The 19,649-nt window shown below is 40.8% G+C and overlaps 1 protein-coding gene across 1 annotated transcript; it reads left to right on the forward strand.

Moving 5' to 3' along the window:
• The first annotated feature begins 1,530 nt into the window (after positions 1-1,530).
• On the forward strand, positions 1,531-6,591 carry LOC138608665 (major histocompatibility complex class I-related gene protein-like). Its single transcript, XM_069681226.1, has 6 exons — positions 1,531-1,797; positions 3,146-3,424; positions 3,836-4,150; positions 4,665-4,778; positions 5,027-5,044; positions 5,176-6,591. The coding sequence occupies exons 1-6, from the start codon at positions 1,590-1,592 to the stop codon at positions 5,289-5,291; spliced, it is 1,050 nt and encodes a 349-aa protein (XP_069537327.1). The 5' UTR covers positions 1,531-1,589; the 3' UTR covers positions 5,292-6,591.
• The last annotated feature ends 13,058 nt before the right edge of the window (positions 6,592-19,649 follow it).

A 19,649-nucleotide genomic window follows, 5' to 3' on the forward strand; every position in this document is an offset into this window, starting at 1 on the left:
AATATTAAGTACATTGTGGTGAAACTGATGCCAACAATCAATTCCTGTAACACAATAAAAACAGTCGTGTCAGAGATGCCTGTGAATGTCTGCCATAGAAAACCTTTCACATTACTCCTTCTGGTCTTTTCACCCAACAAAAATGGAGCACATAGGCTGAATTCTTGTCAACAATAGAAAAATAAACTAATTAGAGACCATAATTATATTGAGAATTAGCTTGCTTTTGGAGCCACCCACAAGAGGCCACTCAAGGAACTGCAGTTTTTGGCACCTCCAGGTTGGCTTCACTTCTCTGCCCAGGAGGTTGCCACACTCGCAGTTTGGATCATGTGAACCCAATGACCCTGCAACACCAGAGGCTGTTAACCACTCTCAGTGATTCTAGGTTAACTGTCCAGGTTAAGGACTTACTTTATTATAATATCTATCAACATGCTAATAAACTACACAAGGGCTTATATTTCTAGCTCCGTCCACCAGTCAGTTTAGAACTGAAGAAGCCTTTTGGATGAAAGGTGAACTTCAACCATCCCAGTTGCCTTTTGGATTTAGCTCCGAATTACCATGACCTGGACGACTGAGAACCTTCACAGACTGTGAGAAATTGTTCGCAAGGGCTGAGGGCTGATATCAGGCCGGATGCTTAGATGATCACACATGGTGGTCTGGCTGGTGGCTGTTCTGAAAAAGCATCAGAGGGGAGGAAACATCCAAGATCACGCTCCACCTGTTTCATCGCCACAGTCGCCAACCATAAGCTCATAGACTGTGCAATACAGAGGAAGGTTTCTTAGCTAACGACTCCAGACAGACTAGCATTACTGATGTTGCTAGCATGCTAACGTGCTGATCGTGGCTAACTTATCAAGATTTGCATCCTAACATGCTTGCACACTAATCACATTTAACATCACAACCTATATAAATGTGTACAGTATTAAATACACACACATATATACTCTCTGGAGAACAGTATTACTCTCCATCAACCCAAAGTATTAACATTGTAGCTATATTTCATTTTGTGAAGGGGTCAATGCATGGGTACAAAGTAAACACAATAAAAAATGTAATATGCAACTGTCCTTTGATTTATTATTTATTATTATTATTATTCAAATTAGTCATTAGCTGTAAAGGACACAACCACAACAGTAATGCAAACACTTTATTGAAAGACATTGCAAAATATTTAAGTAAAATTTAAAACCTGCAACTATGTGTCATTTTAACTATCCTACTCTGCACCTCTTTTCTCCCTTTAAAGTTCATGCTGTACTGTGTGAAAATGAATAGGTAGCAGGTAGTTAAAAAATACCTGAAACAATTCTCCAGCCATCACCTGAACCCTGTAGGTACAGCTACATATCAGTGTATACTTTACAGGTTCACTGTTTGTATAAAAATGACTCATGCTGTGCATTGTGTGCAATAAACTAGAGCTTTAGCAATGCATCATGTTTAATATGAGTGTGATGATGATGTGTATTTATACTAAATTGATTAACTTTGTTCATCCTACAGTGAAACACTCCCTGAAGTTTTTTTTCGTTTCATCTTCTGGAGTCCAAAATATCCCGGAGTTTATGGTAGCTGCAGCAGTCGATGACATTGTGGTGGCTAACTGTGACAGCAACAAGAAGATGATAGAAGTTAAACGGGACTGGATGGAAAAACTGTTTGAAAATGATCCCCAACACATGGAGCGGTACACTTTCGAGTGTTTAGAGAATCAGCGTAACGACTTCAAAGCCAAGATTTATGGCTTGAAGCAGCGTTTTAACCAAAGTGGAGGTACAGTATATATTATTTAATACTTTTCATAACTTAACTGTTCATCTTCGTGTAAAGGGAGTGACCCTCTACATGTCTTCAAGATAAAAAGTGCATAACAATCAGCATGCCAACCATGAATCAGCTGCTTTACTGACTGTAGCTTAGCCTGTCCATCACAAATTCATCCCCATCCTGAGATCAACAATTTCTACAACTAAATCAAAAGCTAAAATACCCTCACAGTTACACAGACGGGAGGGAGAACAGGAAAACAAGACATCCTTATTTCCCTCAATAATCAGCTGCAGTGAGTCGGGCCAGGCATTTTGACCAGAACGGTCAAGACAAATTGATCAATTAATGTTCAAGTCCCATGACTCAAAGATTCACACAGCAAAAAGAAAAAATGTTTTCACAAGTTAATAAAGAGAAGTGTGTGAAGGTATTGTCCGTTGGATTTATAATAGAGTTTATAGTGCTAAAAATAACATATAAGCTGCAAAGTTGAAGCACAAACAACTGATTTGTTATGAAGTTTGAAAGTTTTAACCTTTAGAGGGTTGCTATAGCAACACCGCCAGGAATATTAGGACACAACATTAGTGAAGGACTTGTGGCACAGGACTGGACCTGTGTGCAAAGTTTGGTTTATTTTCATGCATGGGAGGGCAGATAACCTGGTAGGAAAAAGAAGAAGAAGAACATTAGCAAAAACAAGAGGGCTGCCAAGCCCCCCTAATGAGGGGGAAAGAGATGCAACAAAGGTCCCCTGCAGACTGGTGGGATTTGGTATATTTTTATCCTTTGGAAAATTGGCTTGAAAAAGTAAAAATGCATATGAGATATGAAAGCTGAGAGTGTCATTGAGCCTCCACACAAATATAAAGTGAAAATAAATGTAATAACTAATGGAAAACCTAGCTTTGAGTCACATCTCCCTCTTTTGATTGACATCTTCCTGGTTCTGCACATGCATGTTTGAAATGAAAGCCTCAGGGTTATGTCTCCCACAGAGGACAAATATGAATTGCTGGGTCTTAGTAGGATAATATTTTGGATGAGAAATGCAGAACAGGAAAGGGTTAAATATACCTATAATACCTTAAATATACCTGTATGTTATATAGGTGTATTTATTAAATCAAAAAGATGGAAATGTACGGTATGCTTAGTTAGCATGCACATTGAATTAAGGGGACCAGGAGAAAAAGTGCACTGATTATCTGCTCTTGAATAATGAGCAGAACACTACACAGGGAGAAGAGCTTTGAATAATGGAATCACAACACTGTTAAAATCGTCTTCCCATGTGAGATATCATCTGTACATCATTGTTAATAGCAGTGTCTCTCTCTGTATCTCTCAGATGTCCACATCTTACAGAGGATGAGCGGCTGTGAGTGGGATGATGAGACTGGAGAGGTCAAAGGTTTTAATCAGTTTGGTTATAATGGAGAAGACTTCATAGCATTTGACCTGAAGACGTTGTCATGGATCGCTCCGAGACCACAAGCCTTCATCACCAAACTGAGATGGGATGCTGACAGAGCTGAACTAAAATACATTGAGCATTACTACACTCAGGTTTTCCCAGACTGGCTGAAGACGTATGTGGCATATGGCAAGAGTTCTCTGCTCAGAACAGGTAGAATCACATGACCTGATGTATTTCCATGCAAACTACGATGTTGATATTACTCGGTCAAACAGCACTACCTCTGTAATATCTTTTTATTACCTTTCTTTGGTCATTTTCTGTCGTGATATGTTTTGATTTTGCCTTAACCTGTCAGACCTATTTATTGTCCCCAGAGGATGTAATGTACTCTTTTGTGATCCTCTGACTTTTCCTCTTGTGCCGGCATGTGGTCAGATGTTTCACTTATTCATTGAAATATCTTAAAAGGCTTTTGATGGATTGGCACCACTGTGGTATTCATGGTTCACAGAGGAGATGGTGGCAGATATTGTCAGGTTGGTATGGGCCATTATTTAGATTTTGTTTCTTTAAATGTGTAAATTCTTTTCTTTTTTCTTCTCCTTTCTCTCTCTCCAGACCTCCCCTCAGTGTCTCTCCTCCAGAAGACTTCCTCCTCTCCAGTCAGCTGCCACGCTACAGGTTTCTACCCTAACAGCGCGGTGATGTTCTGGAGGAAAGATGGAGTGGAGCTTTATGAGGACGTAAACCACGGAGAGATCCTCCCCAACCATGACGGATCCTTCCAGATGAGTGTCGACCTGACACCAATACCATCAGAGTCCTCTGCAGACTGGGGGAAGTACGAATGTGTGTTTCAGCTCTCTGGTGTGAAGGAGGACATCGTCACTAAACTGGACAAAGACGCGATCAGGACGAACTCGGGCAAAGTTGGTGAGAAACATTTTTTATTGTTCGTAGCTCTGAATGGTTTGTCTTTCTTGTTGGTTTAACTTTTGTCACCGTTCATTCATGATTTGTTACATTTTGATAAAAGGTATAACCAGACTGTTATACAGCCAGAGTTTACTTTCACTTCCTCTGCAGATACAGTCATGTTGCTTTCTTATCAGCGTAGATCGTGCAAAGCTGGAACACAGTCACTCCCAGTTTTAGGAAATTTAAACCTACTGACACTTTCAATGAAGATCAGGTGATTTTCAAAGGCTGAAACGTTTGACGAGCCTCTTTTATTATGACATTTATATAGTTTGAATACTTGTGAATTAAGAAAGTGAAGAACATAAAAATATCTAAACGTATCTTCCTTTCTAAACTAAACAAACGTGGTGCCGTTTAAATTCTGTACATTTCTGCTGATGAATAGTTGTCCCTCTCCTCTCACCTGCTTCCTCTGCACATGTTGTCGTTTATATGTTTATTTGTTTTTCTGACATTTTCCCCACAGAGGGTCTCAGTTACACCACCAACCCGGCTACCGTCGTTATTGCTGTGGTTGTTGTCGCCGTTGTTGTCGCTGTTGTTGCTGGCGTTGGATTTACTTTTTACAAGAAGAGGAAAGGTGAGAGTCTCAAAGCTGCTGAGTTGATGCTTTTACTCTGACAGCAAAACTAAAGCAACATTTAAAAGTGCATCAACACGAGGCGCAACAAACAGAAGCCGTGTACGGCTCAGAGTACATTTAAAGCTACAGAATAATACTCATATTAAGAGGTCTAAAAGGAAAATAAGGAGGGGAATAAGAGAAAAGATGTTCTGGTATTTTAAACTTTGAAAACTAAAATAATTTGTGTTTTCTTCTTCTTTCAGTCAGTCGCCCTCGTCCTTGTAAGTACAACTTGTTTTTATTCTACTGTGTCTAATGTGACAGGTTCTTAGTATATTTAAAGGGTTTTCAGTGCGAGCAGACGAGTTCAGGGCTGAGAAAGAGGACTGACGGTTTGTTTCTGACCTTACAGCTTCTGAAAACAGCAACACTCAGCGACAGTCTGAACCACTGAACGAAGAAGAAACACCATCAACAAACCCCCCTGAACAAGACACAGTAAATGTGATGGAAAGTTTTCTCACATAACAAGTTAGTTAAATCTACTTTGAGGGATTTTCGACTGGTTCTGATAAAGTCCATAATTGAACACTGATGACTCTATAGGACCTACAAAAGCAAAGGAGACCATCAACTAGAAGACACACTTATGGTCTGCCAATGTGTCCGATTCTGAACAAAGGATTTTCTTCCATGAAACTGAAATGGAGAGTGTTTTATCACTTTTATTACTTTGTACTTTATTCTTGTTGACCTTTTGTGTTTTGAGTTCTTGCCTTTTGTTGAAATTTCTCTGGTTGGCCTCATTGTTGAATGTTCTGTAATCTGTTTTGTATTCTGTAATCTTCCTCGGTTCCTGCCTTTGTTTTGTCTGTCGAAGCACTTTGTAAACATCTGTTTTTAAAGGTGCTATGTAATCATATACTATATTTATCATATTACAGTTATTAATGTTACACAGACACATTATCTCATAGTAACACATCCTGCAAACAGCAGTGTTTAAAATGAAAGACAGTGTTTAAAAGAAATTCCGTCTTTCTTTAACTTTCTCAGATGTACGTCGCTTTGGACAAACGCGTCTTCTAAAATAAGATGAAAAACAAAAACAAGAGGAAGCAGGTCCAAGGTCTTTAAGACACCAGGCGTACCGCTGGTGTCCACAGGGGGGCGCCAAAATCAACACAGCTGCTTTAAGGCAGTTAAAACTGTTGACATTTACTGTACAGCATCTGTGTCACTTTATACATGTGAAGAAAATATCTGTTCAGGTGCAAAATAAGGATGCACTATTTATCATTTCGTACTGATGTTTTATTCTTGATGTTTTATTTCTGGGGTATTCTCAACATCACACAGACTCGATGAATGTGGCTCCAGCCTGAGGAACTATCATAGTCTTTCCATACAGTCTGTGGGAAGCACAAAATCAGCTGTGCACATGAATGAAATACTGTTTGTATAAAACATGAGGGTCGAAGTAATACCTAAGAGTAGAGTGTTGCAGGGAAGCACATTTGCATTTAACATGAATAATTAACCTTTGTTGTGTCAGGGCTTTGTTTACCTGTCTGGTTTTATAATGTTGCTCATTAACACGTCAGGGACTTTTCAGTAATGATTTATAAAGCCTGTTTTTGGTGCCACAGATCTCAGTCACTGGCTCAGTGGTCGAAGGTCTAAATTGATGTACAAGCTATGTCATTTTTCTCGACGTTCAGCTGCATGTTCATATATTTTGCTGCTTTCTAGAACAACAGGTGATGATTTCTCTGAGAAATCTTGCTGTCCTTCATCGGGATTTTACTTTTTCAGTGTTTGAGGACGAAAGAACATATATAAAATATCTTTTAAAAAGTTTTGGTTTGTTTCCCGTGATGTTCACTGATGTTGTGGCTCAGATTGTCTTTGCCCCTAGAGGGCGACATAACCCTGAGATTTCTCTGCAGTGAGCGAGCTCAGCAGAGAAACCAACAGCCGGAGCTTTTTCAAACCTCAGCTATTTTAAAAGGTGTCCTAAGTTAAATTATTCTAAATATTATAAAACCAAATAGTTCTATTTTAAAACACTGGTTATCAGATATGTTGTTTAGCTCTGAATTAAGGCCTGATGTCCCTGAAAAATTTCACTCTGCATTCTCAGTTGCAAATCATTCTGGAAGAAGTCGAATGATAGCAATAAGTCAGATTAATTAATATAATTCATGAAGTGGAACACAGACATTAGATATTATAATATAGCATTTGACCTTCTTCATTTCACCGTTTATTGACAAGGCCCTGGCCTTCTTTTATTTCACAAAAAGCAGAGGATTGATCGCTGTCAGGTCCACGCTGTGAGATTTGCATATTTTAAACTGAAATATATATTTTTTAAAAAGCTCTGGTATCAGATTGATACTTGTTCATATCTAAAATGTTTCATGAGGTTTTCATTGCTGATTTATGGCACAGCTGCGATTCATAAAACACTTTCATCCACAGCCAGGTTTCATGTGTGTACAGCACCAGAATCAATAATTTCCACCTTTTTAAACACCTGGGCATGTCTGAATGTGAAGACAGTCCTAACCCAAAAACCCTTGTTAGCAATTAGTTAAACATGATGGTAGATTAGTAATAGCACAGGTAGGCGGTCATTTGGTGTGATCATTGCTCTGTATGGTTATATACTGGCTGAGGAATGACACACCACTGTAACACTGCCTCCTCTCTAAGTTTGCAGAAATCTAAGATGATAATTAACTGATGATTCAGGCTGAAGTTTAAAGCAACAATGATTAAAAAACAACACCAACATGACTGAACCATCTCTGGTTCATTTCCACCTTAAAACCTCAATAGAAACACAGAGATGACCTCTCTGAAGAAAGATGGACCTTCCCAGAAAGATACTGTGCAGCGTCCTGTGAGATGGAAGACTGCTATTTACTGTTGGTGTCTTCCTATTTTACCTCTACATTGTTCCAATATGTGTATTTCAGCTTGGCATGTGTTGTATATAAAGACTGTATATAAGAAGTGGATGCAGCCTGGTTTTAAAAGTAAAGTCTATAAGAGGGGCTTCAAACCTGCATTATTTCTAAAAGCCAGCGAAAATAAGTCTGATTGTAAGAGACCTAACGAAAAAAATGACCCAACTTCTTGGTTAATTTATTACCTCAGTAAACATTTTCCTAATGATGACATTGTCTCAACTGTCGTTTATAAGCCTTTTTCAATGCAGCATGATGTTTATTAATTATGGTCCTATTTAAGCGAAAGTTAGGTTTGTTTAAGGGCATCGCTACAAAGAAGAGACGTAACAATGTGTCTCCATCTTCATGTCCACATTTGGTCACTTCTGGCTACAAAAAAGATAACAAAGACAAAAATGTTTAACCTGAGGTTTCAAACGGTAGCTGTGTATTTGATGTATTCCATGCTGTATCGGGATACACATATTAAGAGCAGGTTGGTTGAAATCCTTGGAGTCTATTCAAGTAAACATGATTTAAATAATGAAGATTACTGTGAACAATTTCTGATTTAAAACTATTGAAATTTAACGCACTACATTAACAGTCCCAAGAGGTTTATGTTGTGTTGTTTGTGGACTATTCCAGTTAATAATATCAAAAAAATCTAAATTAAATTCAAAATCTAAATTTCAAAAGCAGCTTGTGATTTGTCTGTGTACCAGTTGCACAATGCTTTATGGAGTGAATTTGAGCAGCTGCATCTTTGGGGGAATATCTCTTTTAGAAGTGACCAGCATTTCCAGCCTCTTAAATTGAGCTGTTTTTATAACCTCTGTTTACTTTAAGGTGCTGCTGCCTCTGGAGCCTCTCTGTTCCTGAGATGGCTGCTCCAGAGCCTAATTCAAGCAGAGGAGAAGTAAAAAAAATCATGCTGGATGTAGGATATTATTAAATGTATTTAAGCTTCATATTTAAAAAACAACATGAAAATAGCAGAAACCTTGTCTTGACCCCATCCTGTTTTTAAGGTGTACTTTAAGCCTGACTTAGTGCAACATTTTACACTCGGTTTGTTACAGATGTTGGACAATCTCTGAGTTCTAAAAGTTTTATTGTGATGTTACACAACAAGGTGAAATATTTTGTATAATGAGATGTCAGTCAAAATAGTTAGGCGGCAACATGAGTGTCCTTTTGAGGTTTTTAAGCAATTCGCTGAATCTGTATACTCACTTTTAGCAGCTCTGAAGTAAAAAACAATAAATGTTTTTTCCATTTCATACTCAGAGAAAACATCTTCACTGGAATGGCAGATGTCAGATGCACTCCCAGACAGACAGACAGAAATTTGAATCAATCAATATCCTTGTCATTGAATAAAGTCTACTTCAAGTTCACACGTCCTCGGGGGCGTCTGCAGCCGGCTGCTCATTTTGTCCGGGGGTCTCCGCTGACCCCTGAGCCACTGCCGGGGATTGTCCTGATGCAAATCAGGAGGGGGAACCAATTCATCGTCGCACAATTCGATTAGACATCTGCATATTGAGCATCTGCACCCCATGAAAATCTGCCAATACTCACCCTCCTTCCCCCACTCTCTCTGGCCCCCCATGGGGGTAGCGCCCCACGACCCCGGGGGCAGCCTGTGTCCCTGCTCCCCACCCGCCTCCCCCTGTCTCCCCCTGCCTCCCCCTCTCGTCCCCTTCTGACCCTGTCAGGCCCGGCTACAATACCTGACCCCGCCCCAGAGACTGGACGATTGGAGTTCAAGGTAAATGTCCTTTTTCTGCGTCTGTCTGCAGGCTGCCCGGCCCCTGTCCAGCCCCTGTCCGATAATCACATGCACCGCTTTTTAAACTTTCTCTCTCACACACACACACACACACACAGACCTGGGCCTTGACTTTTCTGTGAAAATGAAGGCTCTCCTTTTTTTTGAGCATTTCTATTGTGTTCAATTCTGACCACTGGCTCTTATTCAGACATCTCTTCCACTCAGACAACTTCCCTCCTTTTTTATCGTTGTTGCTGAATTATCAGGCTCTCCTTCAGTGCTGGGAAGAGAGAAAGAGGAACTTCAAAAAGTTTAAAATAACTTGTTGAGTCTTACACACAGAATGCATAGTTGAGATGTGATAAACTTTCATAAACTGCAGTTAGGACTACAGTTAGGAGCAGAGCTTGCATATTCCCAGTTAAGTTTTGTTCATGCAGCATGTAACATTCAATATTAAAAATATATATTCTGTCTAAGAATACACATACGTTTGTTTTCTCATTTGATTTGTCAAATATTTTGTCTTTGCAGTCTTTGCAGCATGTGACTCATTTTGTAAATGCAATGGGACATACAAAACAGTATCTGTAGACCCTATCAGTGTAGCTGCATGCAACAGTTCGTGTCCCTTTGTTGGAAGTTTTGTATCCACTTTGACTGGAAAAATGTGATTAAATATGTGCTAAATAGTTGGGAATCACAGATGATAGATGTTTTTCAGAATCAGACATGCATTGTTTAGTATGGAAGTATGGGTCAAATAGATTTAGTATGCTCCAATACATGTTTGTCTTATGTAGTACCTGGATGCCCTACATCTGTTCGCATTTTGCAGAATGCAAGCTAGCAAGACCCCCGATGCTCTGCCCCTGTGGAAGATGCATCAAATTGAATGAGCCGCAGCGAGTGGACGCAGCTATGGACTTCCACAGATGTAAGTACAGTATACTTCAAAGTTCAAGGTGCAACTTTATAAAGAAGTAGTATGTCCCTATTGTATGCAGCTGCACTCTGTACCGGTAAAGTAAAAATAATCCACCAGAGACAGTTTCCAGGTAAACCTGAATCTCCCAACAAGCTCAGCGGTCACTGCTGGTTAGAAAGAGACCCCGCTCACAGACTCAGTATAAAGCTTCAACAAAAAGAGACACGACAGGTTTTTATTATGGCCTCAGTGTTGATTAGATGAGGTAAGAGGTAGACTTGTGTCATTAACGTGCTTTTGACATACTGTAAACTCTCAACTGTGTTTTGGGAGGTTTTCGTAGGTTTGCCTCTTATGAAATGAGATTTTTACTCTTTAACCAAAGTGAACTGGAGCTGCAGACACTGAAACAGGAAACAGAATTATGTATTAATCACTGAGTAGTTGGGGGATTTGGTTCCTTCGCTAAAGGACACCTCGACAGTGACCAGTTCCATAGTTGGTCCATACCAGGACTTGAGCCGGCCACCCTCCAGTTTTCAAGTCCCTGCAGACTGAGCTACAATCTACCCCTATATATATTGTTGTTACGTATTAGAGAACAATGCATTGCAAAAGTATATAATGTAAATGTTTCTATGTGTTTCCTTTAATTTTCTATGCTTATATTTCTATTCTAGAAGAGGAGCAACGTGATCAGGTTTCCCTCTGAGTTTTTCTCTTATTCTTAAGTCAATTGCTTTACTCTAGGCCACCTTTGAAGTTTTTTGTGATAAGCTTTTGTAATGTGTGAGTGTTTTTTCAACTGTCTCTTTTAACTTTTCATGTCATCTTCTTTATTTCCCAGAAAACTGTTTGACAGCATCCAGACAGCAGCCATGGACTTGGTGCATCCGCCTGTAGGCTGTACATCACTGACATTTCTCCAAACTTCCAAAATCAGAATAAGGCATCCGGGTTTTACAAGACAAGCAACGTCTGTGCAGTTAGCATGAACTCACAAACCCCATCCAAAATTAAATATGAAACAGCGTTTGCCTGTGTTGTGTGTTCAGTATTGTGTTGGTACGTGTGCCGCTGATGACTTTGAACCTCGTCTCTCTGATTCTTGGCAGGAAGCGAGCGTCAGCAGCTCCTGGTCGTAAAACTGCTTTTGGTTGCTCTCCCAGGATGCACTGGGCAGCGAGAGGACAGAGAATCTCTGTGTCACCTCGTCGTGGCATGGGATGTGAGGGGATCGCTGGGAATGTCAATAATCGCTCAAACCCTGCAGAGCTGCTGCCTGCTCTCAGTGCCACAGAACCACCTGGATATCAAATCCAGAGAAATTAAAATGCAGTTGTTTTTTTCCCAAAAGATTATACCTATTCATGATGATGCATGCTCTTTTATCTATTGCCATAAGCAATGAGGGCTTCCATCCAAAATGGTTTACATAAGAGTAATGGGTTATAAATAGATCCACATTTAAAAATTGTTCTTTTACTATGGTATGTTTTTCAAAAAAGTGTTAGCTTGTTGAAACTTAAAAATCTACACCTCATGCAGGAGTCCGCACTGCTCAGGTGAAGATACCTGGTTGGCAGTACCAATGCAATGGTTAGACAAACATATTGTTCATGATTATGATTGAATCATGCTGTCTTTCCCACAGTCGTTTCACAGTTACATCCAGATTACTACTATTTCTCTTTCCATGCTCATTACTGACACTGCACACGCTGTGCCTACATTTCAGTGACTGTGATATGGAGCTCTGATCACAGCCGTTGTTTGCTCTGGAGATTACTTTGTTAAATGTGTTACTGAAAAGGTAACTGACTGTTTCCACAACTTCAGCAGCGCTTCTATCACTCTAACATCTCTCCCCCACAATTTCATGTCCATGGGTCGTCTGCATGGCTGCAACCTTTCAGGAAAGGGATTTTATTACACCAAACAATTGATTGATTCATGGCAAAAATAAGGTTGTGACATTCACGAACAATCTGATTCTTTTGAACGGCTCTTTGGTGCGAACGACGGGAACAAAGTCATAGGCAAGAGCCGTTCCATTTTAAAATTGTGCCCAAATTTTACTGCCTGCCCTAGATCCACTCCCCTTTATGTCGAATTACACACAGGCAGCTTTTTCAACTGCAACTCTACTATACTCTGTTACTTGCAGGGGAATCACAACAACGTAGTGCCGACGGTGAGCAACATTATAACCCTCTGCCAAGTTTGTTGTTTTTTTGTTGACATCTCTGCAGTCATACAGAGTTGTATCATAATTTATGGGCAAATCAATTACGTTGATTAATTGTTCCTACATTATTCTGCTGTTTCCTTTTAAATTTTAAAAGCGCAGAATTTTAAATTTGAGTGTGTGATGACACTGGACAACAGAGGGCAGGCATGTTCACGAGTCTGACCACTCTCTACCTCGTAGTGTTCTGACGTTCGCAAACGTCGTTCTTTTGAATGGCTCTCAGAAAGGAACGGAGTCACAAGATCTGACTCCCTTCAAAGAGCCGTTATTCCCAAAACTAATACCTAAGTTTTGTTCTCACTTAAAGTTATAATCTCGAAGATGTCAGTTTCCTACAATTTGGCAGCACCTTATGGCGATACAGGGCAAATATGGGCGCATACGTCCCAGATAACCAGACATCCATGGTTGACTGCCTCTGTTACGGTTGTAACTCTTGATTTTCCTCGCCGACGTTGGCTTTCCTTTTCAGACTGTTTGCTTCATCTGAGCGTCGAATTTGTTCCTTTTTCTTTGGATTTTCACTTATTTTTGAAGTTGTATCTGTCGTCATCCATCTTTTCTTTGTTTGTTCAGCCGTAGTAGATTACTGTTTACTCGCAGCACTTGCAGAGACCGGTAAAGCAGCCGCTTAGCTCCGCCTACCCTCTCTGGCAGACCAACCACTGCTGGGTGATGGTAAACGCGTCACTAACTGGGCACCGCTTGTGATTTTTTCCGCAAATGTCGCCACAATCTTCAAGATTATATCTATGTGTCAATATTTGTCATGAATCTAAAGAACATCGTGTTACATTGCAATTTCTCCCAAATTAAAAAGTTAAAATGAGTTCATAGTGTAAAAAAAGTTAAGAAAGTACTTTGTATTTACGTATAAAAGACATAACAATACATAATAATTAATATAATCTTGGAAACATTAAATTGATTTGTGAAAAGTTGCTTGAATTTTGCTGTCTTCCCTTCATGTGAAGAGAACTTAATTGAAACCTTTAAAATTAAATAAAAAACAAACAAACCCGGTAGTTTTCTGTCTTCAGTGTTAAACGCTTTTTATCGACTAAAAAAGAGAAACACTGGTTTTCTCTCACACTTGGTGTGTCGTAAAAATTGATTGAGTTGTCAGAATCGCTGTCTTGAACTTGGAGCTCAGCGTTCTCCCATCAGGGTATATTTGTAGCTACAACACAATGTTCAAAAGCCTTTGTCCCTCATCCTATTGCAGTGATCTGCATCTCGGGGCTCGTGGACAAAAGGTGTCAAACGGAGCGTTGGACTTGGCCTGCCATGTCGTCCCGAGGCTGCTCCTAATCCTATTACTAAAGCTGTGGAGGAGTATGGATCCTGCTCTCCCTTCATCCCACAAACTATTAAAGTGTAAGGGGGCCCTGTGTGTTTACTCTGCGTATGTGTGCCTGTCTGTGTGTGTGTGTGTTCGTGTGTGTGTAATTGCATTGTTAGCGACGACTTATCCACGTTGTCATAATGTGTTATCCACTGATGCGGCTCAAGGTCTCCTGTCTTTTGCAGTTTGCTACGGGGCAGGTGGACATTTCAATCTCTCGCTCTTCACTGCTGCAAAAGTTCAGCACAACTTATCTGTGGCAAAGCGTCCTCTCAGACCCTTTAAGAGTTTTTGATGATAAACTCCTGCACACTGTCTAACCTGTCCTATAACACATAAGTATTTCTCTATGTATGTGATGATGTAATGGGCAAGTAAACTCCCGCACACTGTCTAAGTTGCAGAAAAAACATACATTTGCTTTGCGCTTCAGTGCTCGATTTTGCCTGATGAAAGCCGAGCTCCGAAACATTGCAAGGAAATTAATGTATTTTCTCTTTCGCACCTGTCCTATAAAACAGATGTGCGATGTATTTCTCTACGATGATGTAGTGGGCAAAAAAAGTTTGTATTTTGGCTGCAGTTAGCAATAGTTCATAAAATAAGTAAAGTAAATATCTTTTATTAGGTTCGGTCAAATTGCTTGGATTCTATCATAGTTAAGCGTAATGTTGATGGTTATAATTTGAGGCTCACACCATGATACACTACACAAAACTGAATTTTTATTTTTTTTTATATTCAACATCTATTGTTACATGTGCAAAGATGCTTTTTTTATGCTTCTCTTTAGAAAGATAAAAAATTGTAAACCAATGTATTAAATAGTGCGAGCATTGTACTGTATAAAGTTTCCTGATCTTTGCATTCCAGATGCTCATTCTGGAATCTCTGTCATTGATCACATGAAGGATAATCAGCAAAGTTTTTATATAGTGAAGAAAAGGTCATTCAATCTTGTGCTGCGTTCCAGACAACTGGAAACTCGAGAACTTCCCAGTAGAAATTTCCGACTTCCAACTTTAGAGCGTTCCAGGTGCATGACTCCAAACATGGCCGACAGTGACAAAGTGATGTTTCTTTCTTTCAGAGATTATTCATAGTAACCAGCTGCCTTATCACATAACGACATTTCTTATAAACATTTTCATGCAGAACATGTGTTACTATATGATAGTAGTTGTTAATTCAATTAAATACAGCGAAATATATATTATGTTGTTTTTCAGTTGATAGTTTACCATTAACGATGTGCCTTTCCATGGGTGCGGCCATTGTTGTGTGACGTCACACATCTGATTCTTGTGAAGTCGGGGTGGATGAATCTGCTCCGAGTTCACAAGTAGGAACTCTGACTTTGAATGGCCTTCCAGAGCAAGTTTTTAGTCGGAGGTGGGAAAAACTCGAGTTGTCTGGAACGCAGCATCAGTATTCAAGATCTGTGGGAATGACAAAGTGAAAGTGAAAATAAAACATCATAAGAGGTGACAGGGACATGCAGCACAACCAAAATCTGTGTGTCAGCCTCTGATTCAACAAAGTGACGTGCAGCATGAGCACAGCATCTCAACTTTCACTGCCTGGAGAAGCAGACTTGTGAATAGCGGATCAAATCCAGCAGTGATTTAAGCTGATTTTGATTCGTACACCTTGATCAATAAATATTATCAATAGGAATATAAATAGGGGATTAATAGATTCAGTCAATTATACAAACTTTACACAAAAGCACAAGCTGAGAGAATGACAGAAAGCATGAATTCTGACCGAACTTTAACGGCATATCTTGGCTCTGAACAGTGGTCAGTAGTGGTTCAATGGAAACAAGCTCCTTAATGTGATTTTCATGAGCGTTATTTAGTGTTTCCATGATGTTGTGATGCATTTACTTTGATTTATCTCAGAATTGAATAGTGTCACAATGAACCAGGCACACAAATTCCCTTCTACAGAATGATTATTTTTGTTTACGTGAGACTACCAGTTGGTATCAGTCAAAGGAAAGCAAACAGTATTAACTCCTCGAGTTAACGGGCCCAGCCTGGCTCCGTATCCGCATGTTGATACATCAATAATAGCACACAACAGTAATGAAAGATGACAAGGTTCAGTTTATTACAAATGCAGGTTAAAATGGATTTTATTGGGGTTGTATGTGATGGACCTATAAGAATAATTTTGTGGGAGTTGGGAGGTGTTGATATTACATCTTATTCAAAGTGAGTGCTTTGCTGTGAGCACACTAACTAAGATCAGGTGCAACAGATTACCTTCAGCATCATTTAGACGTCTGCCTTTTTTGCACTGCTCTTGTTTGTTAATCAAACTGTGTAAAGCCCACAAAAAATTGAAATTGAAATTCCAGGTTGTAACACTGTAAAAAAGTGGCAGAGTGGGATGAATATTTATGCAAGGCACTGTCAGATTTTAAAAATGATTCCTCCTTCAGTTTGTCTTATTGCCTGTGAGCAGTTTTGAGCTCAAGTTAAGCAAAATGAAATGTGTCTAAATGGCCTTTGTTTTCTCACGGTATCACTTATGTGGCTAAAGTGCAGGCCGAGGCCACACAGACAGACACACACGCACACGCAGCCGTCCACATCCTCTGAATAGTCGTATTTGCGTGTACATTGAGCAGAGTCAATTGGCTGGCAAATGCTATGCGCGATTAGACACCAGTAGGTATAAGACCTAATGCGGCAAAGACTCCCAGACCCTAGACCATGTGGGGGCCCCGCTCTGTGAACCCCACGGCCCTTCTCACTCCCCTTCACCCTCTACAACCCCCCCTCCCGTTTTCATCTCACCGCCCCAGTTCAATGTTAATGTCCAGCGCTGTCCACTCTACGGACGTCTCCCTCCCGAGAAGAAAGAGCAGAAGAGAGAAAGGAAACCTTCCCTCCTTCTTTTCTCACCCCGGCCTCCTCTTGTGTGCTGTCCAGCTGGCTGTGACCCTTGACCCCCTGACCCTCACTCCTGACCCCTGGACCTGTTCCCACGCCACGCCTTTTTGTGTCCACCTCGCCATGGCAACACCTTGGTCACTGCTGCTACCACGGTAACAGATGGACAGGGGCCTGGAAATAACTTCATCCAGCCCCGCCTGGATGGGTGAGCAGCATGGACAATCTGCCCTAACCCCCTCCTCCTCCTTTCCCCGTCTCACACACACACTTGGACACACACACACACACACACAGCGCCCCCAACACAACTTTGACACCTCCTGTGCCACATTCTTACACCCCAATCCTCTCGGATCTACTCCCTCAGCAGGGGCCTTTGGGTATCAGGGTCTGATAGAGTCATTAACACACAGATCCCAGATTCAGCCTGGCATGTATACGGGACATACATGGGAATAAGAATATGTTCCCGTTGTTGGCACAAAAAGCGCATAAAAAGACACCCCAAAGTCAGCCACATATCCCATTTCACACTGCTGGTATTTATGGTTCAGGGCGTAGGAGCGCCAACTTCATCGCCGTGCTGTAATTATCTCTCTGCCTCTTTTATTAGCCCTATTGTTTTCTCACATCCTCTGATGAGAGAAGGGGCTGGGGCGAGAGTTGTAAAGACACAGAACTGAGCAGCGGGGGATCTGTTTGCTAACTCGGAGACAAACGACAAAGTGAATAGCATCGCTGAGGAGCTCAATAAGGTGCAGCAGGAAAATGAACTGCAACAGTGTTGGTGCTAATCAGTAACTAACCTCTAAACAAGGTTGTGTGTGTTTTGTCCCCTTCTTTGGGGAACACCTCTCGGACAGAGACTGTGAATAGATTAAAGGGGTATAGTGTAATTACTTGTGCTGAATGGGGTCCTCGCCGCGCAGAGGAAGAGAGGGTTCACACTGTCGAAACACTCTTGTCTTTGTAAAGACAGCTCTGATCCTCTTGGTCTCATCTTGTGCTGCCTGCAGAGCGAAAACAAACAAGTAAACAAACAAAATGGCATCATCAGAGCTCTCCCATGTCATTTCATATATGAAGCCATAGTGCGAAAAAAAAGTGAAACTTTCACATTTAAAAATCAAAGGACCACTTTTCATTCAGTTGAGGTTTCATGAAAACTTTAACTTCCTTAAATATGTGTGTGTGTGTGTATTTTTGGTTAGATCTACTGGGCTGACTGGGGAGCAGGTGGGGGCTGGGGGGGGCAACACAGGCAACCGCCAAAATACTGACCATTGAGGCGAAATCACACAAGCGGAGCCACTTATTCAATTTTTTGGATTTCGTATCCCCCTTCCATCCCTGCATGCATCTACATCCCACTATCTTTCCCTCTACTTTCACCCCCCCTCCTGTGTCCAACACCCCCTCATGCTACCATACCCCCCTTTTCTCTCTCCCCCTCCTCTCTCGCCCAGTTCATTGTACCAAAGGAGATTTTCTCCATTGAGGCCCAGTCTCTTAGGTAACCCCAGCGCTGCATGAAATGAGGAGAGGAAGAGAGCAAGAGACAGGGAATGAGAGAAAGAGAGAGAGAGAGAGAGAGAGAGAGAGAGAGGGCGGGGTTATTAAGAGAGAGAGAGGGTGAAGGAAATGTAAAGGCGGAGGGAGGGCCGGACAGAAAGGGTTGAAGAAGGAGAGGGAGAGGGACGCAGGATCAGAAGAGGCAGAGGCGGAGAGAGTGAAAGATGGAGAAGTAGGACAAGTGCGGTCAGACGTCGACAGCGATGCAGCTAAAACTCGGCCCAGAACTGAGCGAGGAAGAATGAGAGGCGAGGATGACTGTCGCACATGTAAGGATGAATCCTCTGAGGCTGAGAGGGACTTTATCACTCGCTTTTTGCAGTTATTCTTGATCTAGATTTTAGTCCCCAAAGGGTCCAAATCCTGGGCACTACTGCGCTTTTGTCTTCATGTCTTTTTCTGTTTGTTTTTTTTACTTTAAGCTCATATGAACTGATTTAAACGTATGCATTACCACTTTTTCACTTTTCAACAGGACAGGTCTTTTTTAAAATGGGGTGCAGTAGCCTGTGTGGAAGCAGTACCTAAAGAGAAGTGTGACCCAGATGAGTTTAGGCCTCTAGGCCCCTTAAAGGCCTGCATGGTCACAGGAAAAAGATCTGTTATTGAGTTTCTGTCAGGGAAATGGAGCAAACTTTTTGAGTTTAAAATAGATAATATACAATACACACTGTGGGTTTTAAACAGGGCTAGAAAACTTTTTTGCAAAGTTTTATCTATTGCTGGAAAAGTTTCAACCATCAAGTCTTAATAGAGGTCATGACTGAAAGTGCTTCTTGGTTTATGAAGAGAAAAGTCAAATGTTTTCCAGTTTACTATTATTATACAACACCTGCTTTTATTTTGGCATTCAGATAACATTTAAAGGCTATCTTCTTTTTACTTTTCAAGCTATGTGTTGGATTTATTTTCTCTGTAATTTAAGTGTAAACTCTGCTCTGAACAGAGACTTGAACTGTAAGGGAAGGACTCTGAAACGCTGCCATCCTTTGTGGCCATGCTGCTCTGCACCTCAATGGTGGGCACACAGCACATGGGGTTCCCATGAATAGGCCAGGCCTCACCAAAGACCACATCATTTGGATAAAGACGGGCTCCCACAGAAAGAGAAAACACCTCACGGTGCGAACCAGATAAAGATAAAAAGTTG

Source organism: Semicossyphus pulcher, unplaced genomic scaffold (genome assembly GCF_022749685.1).
Source record: "Semicossyphus pulcher isolate SPU_LCO1_2020_fin unplaced genomic scaffold, fSemPul1.0.p SCAF_5, whole genome shotgun sequence".
Classification (NCBI taxonomy): Eukaryota; Metazoa; Chordata; class Actinopteri; order Labriformes; family Labridae; genus Semicossyphus; species Semicossyphus pulcher.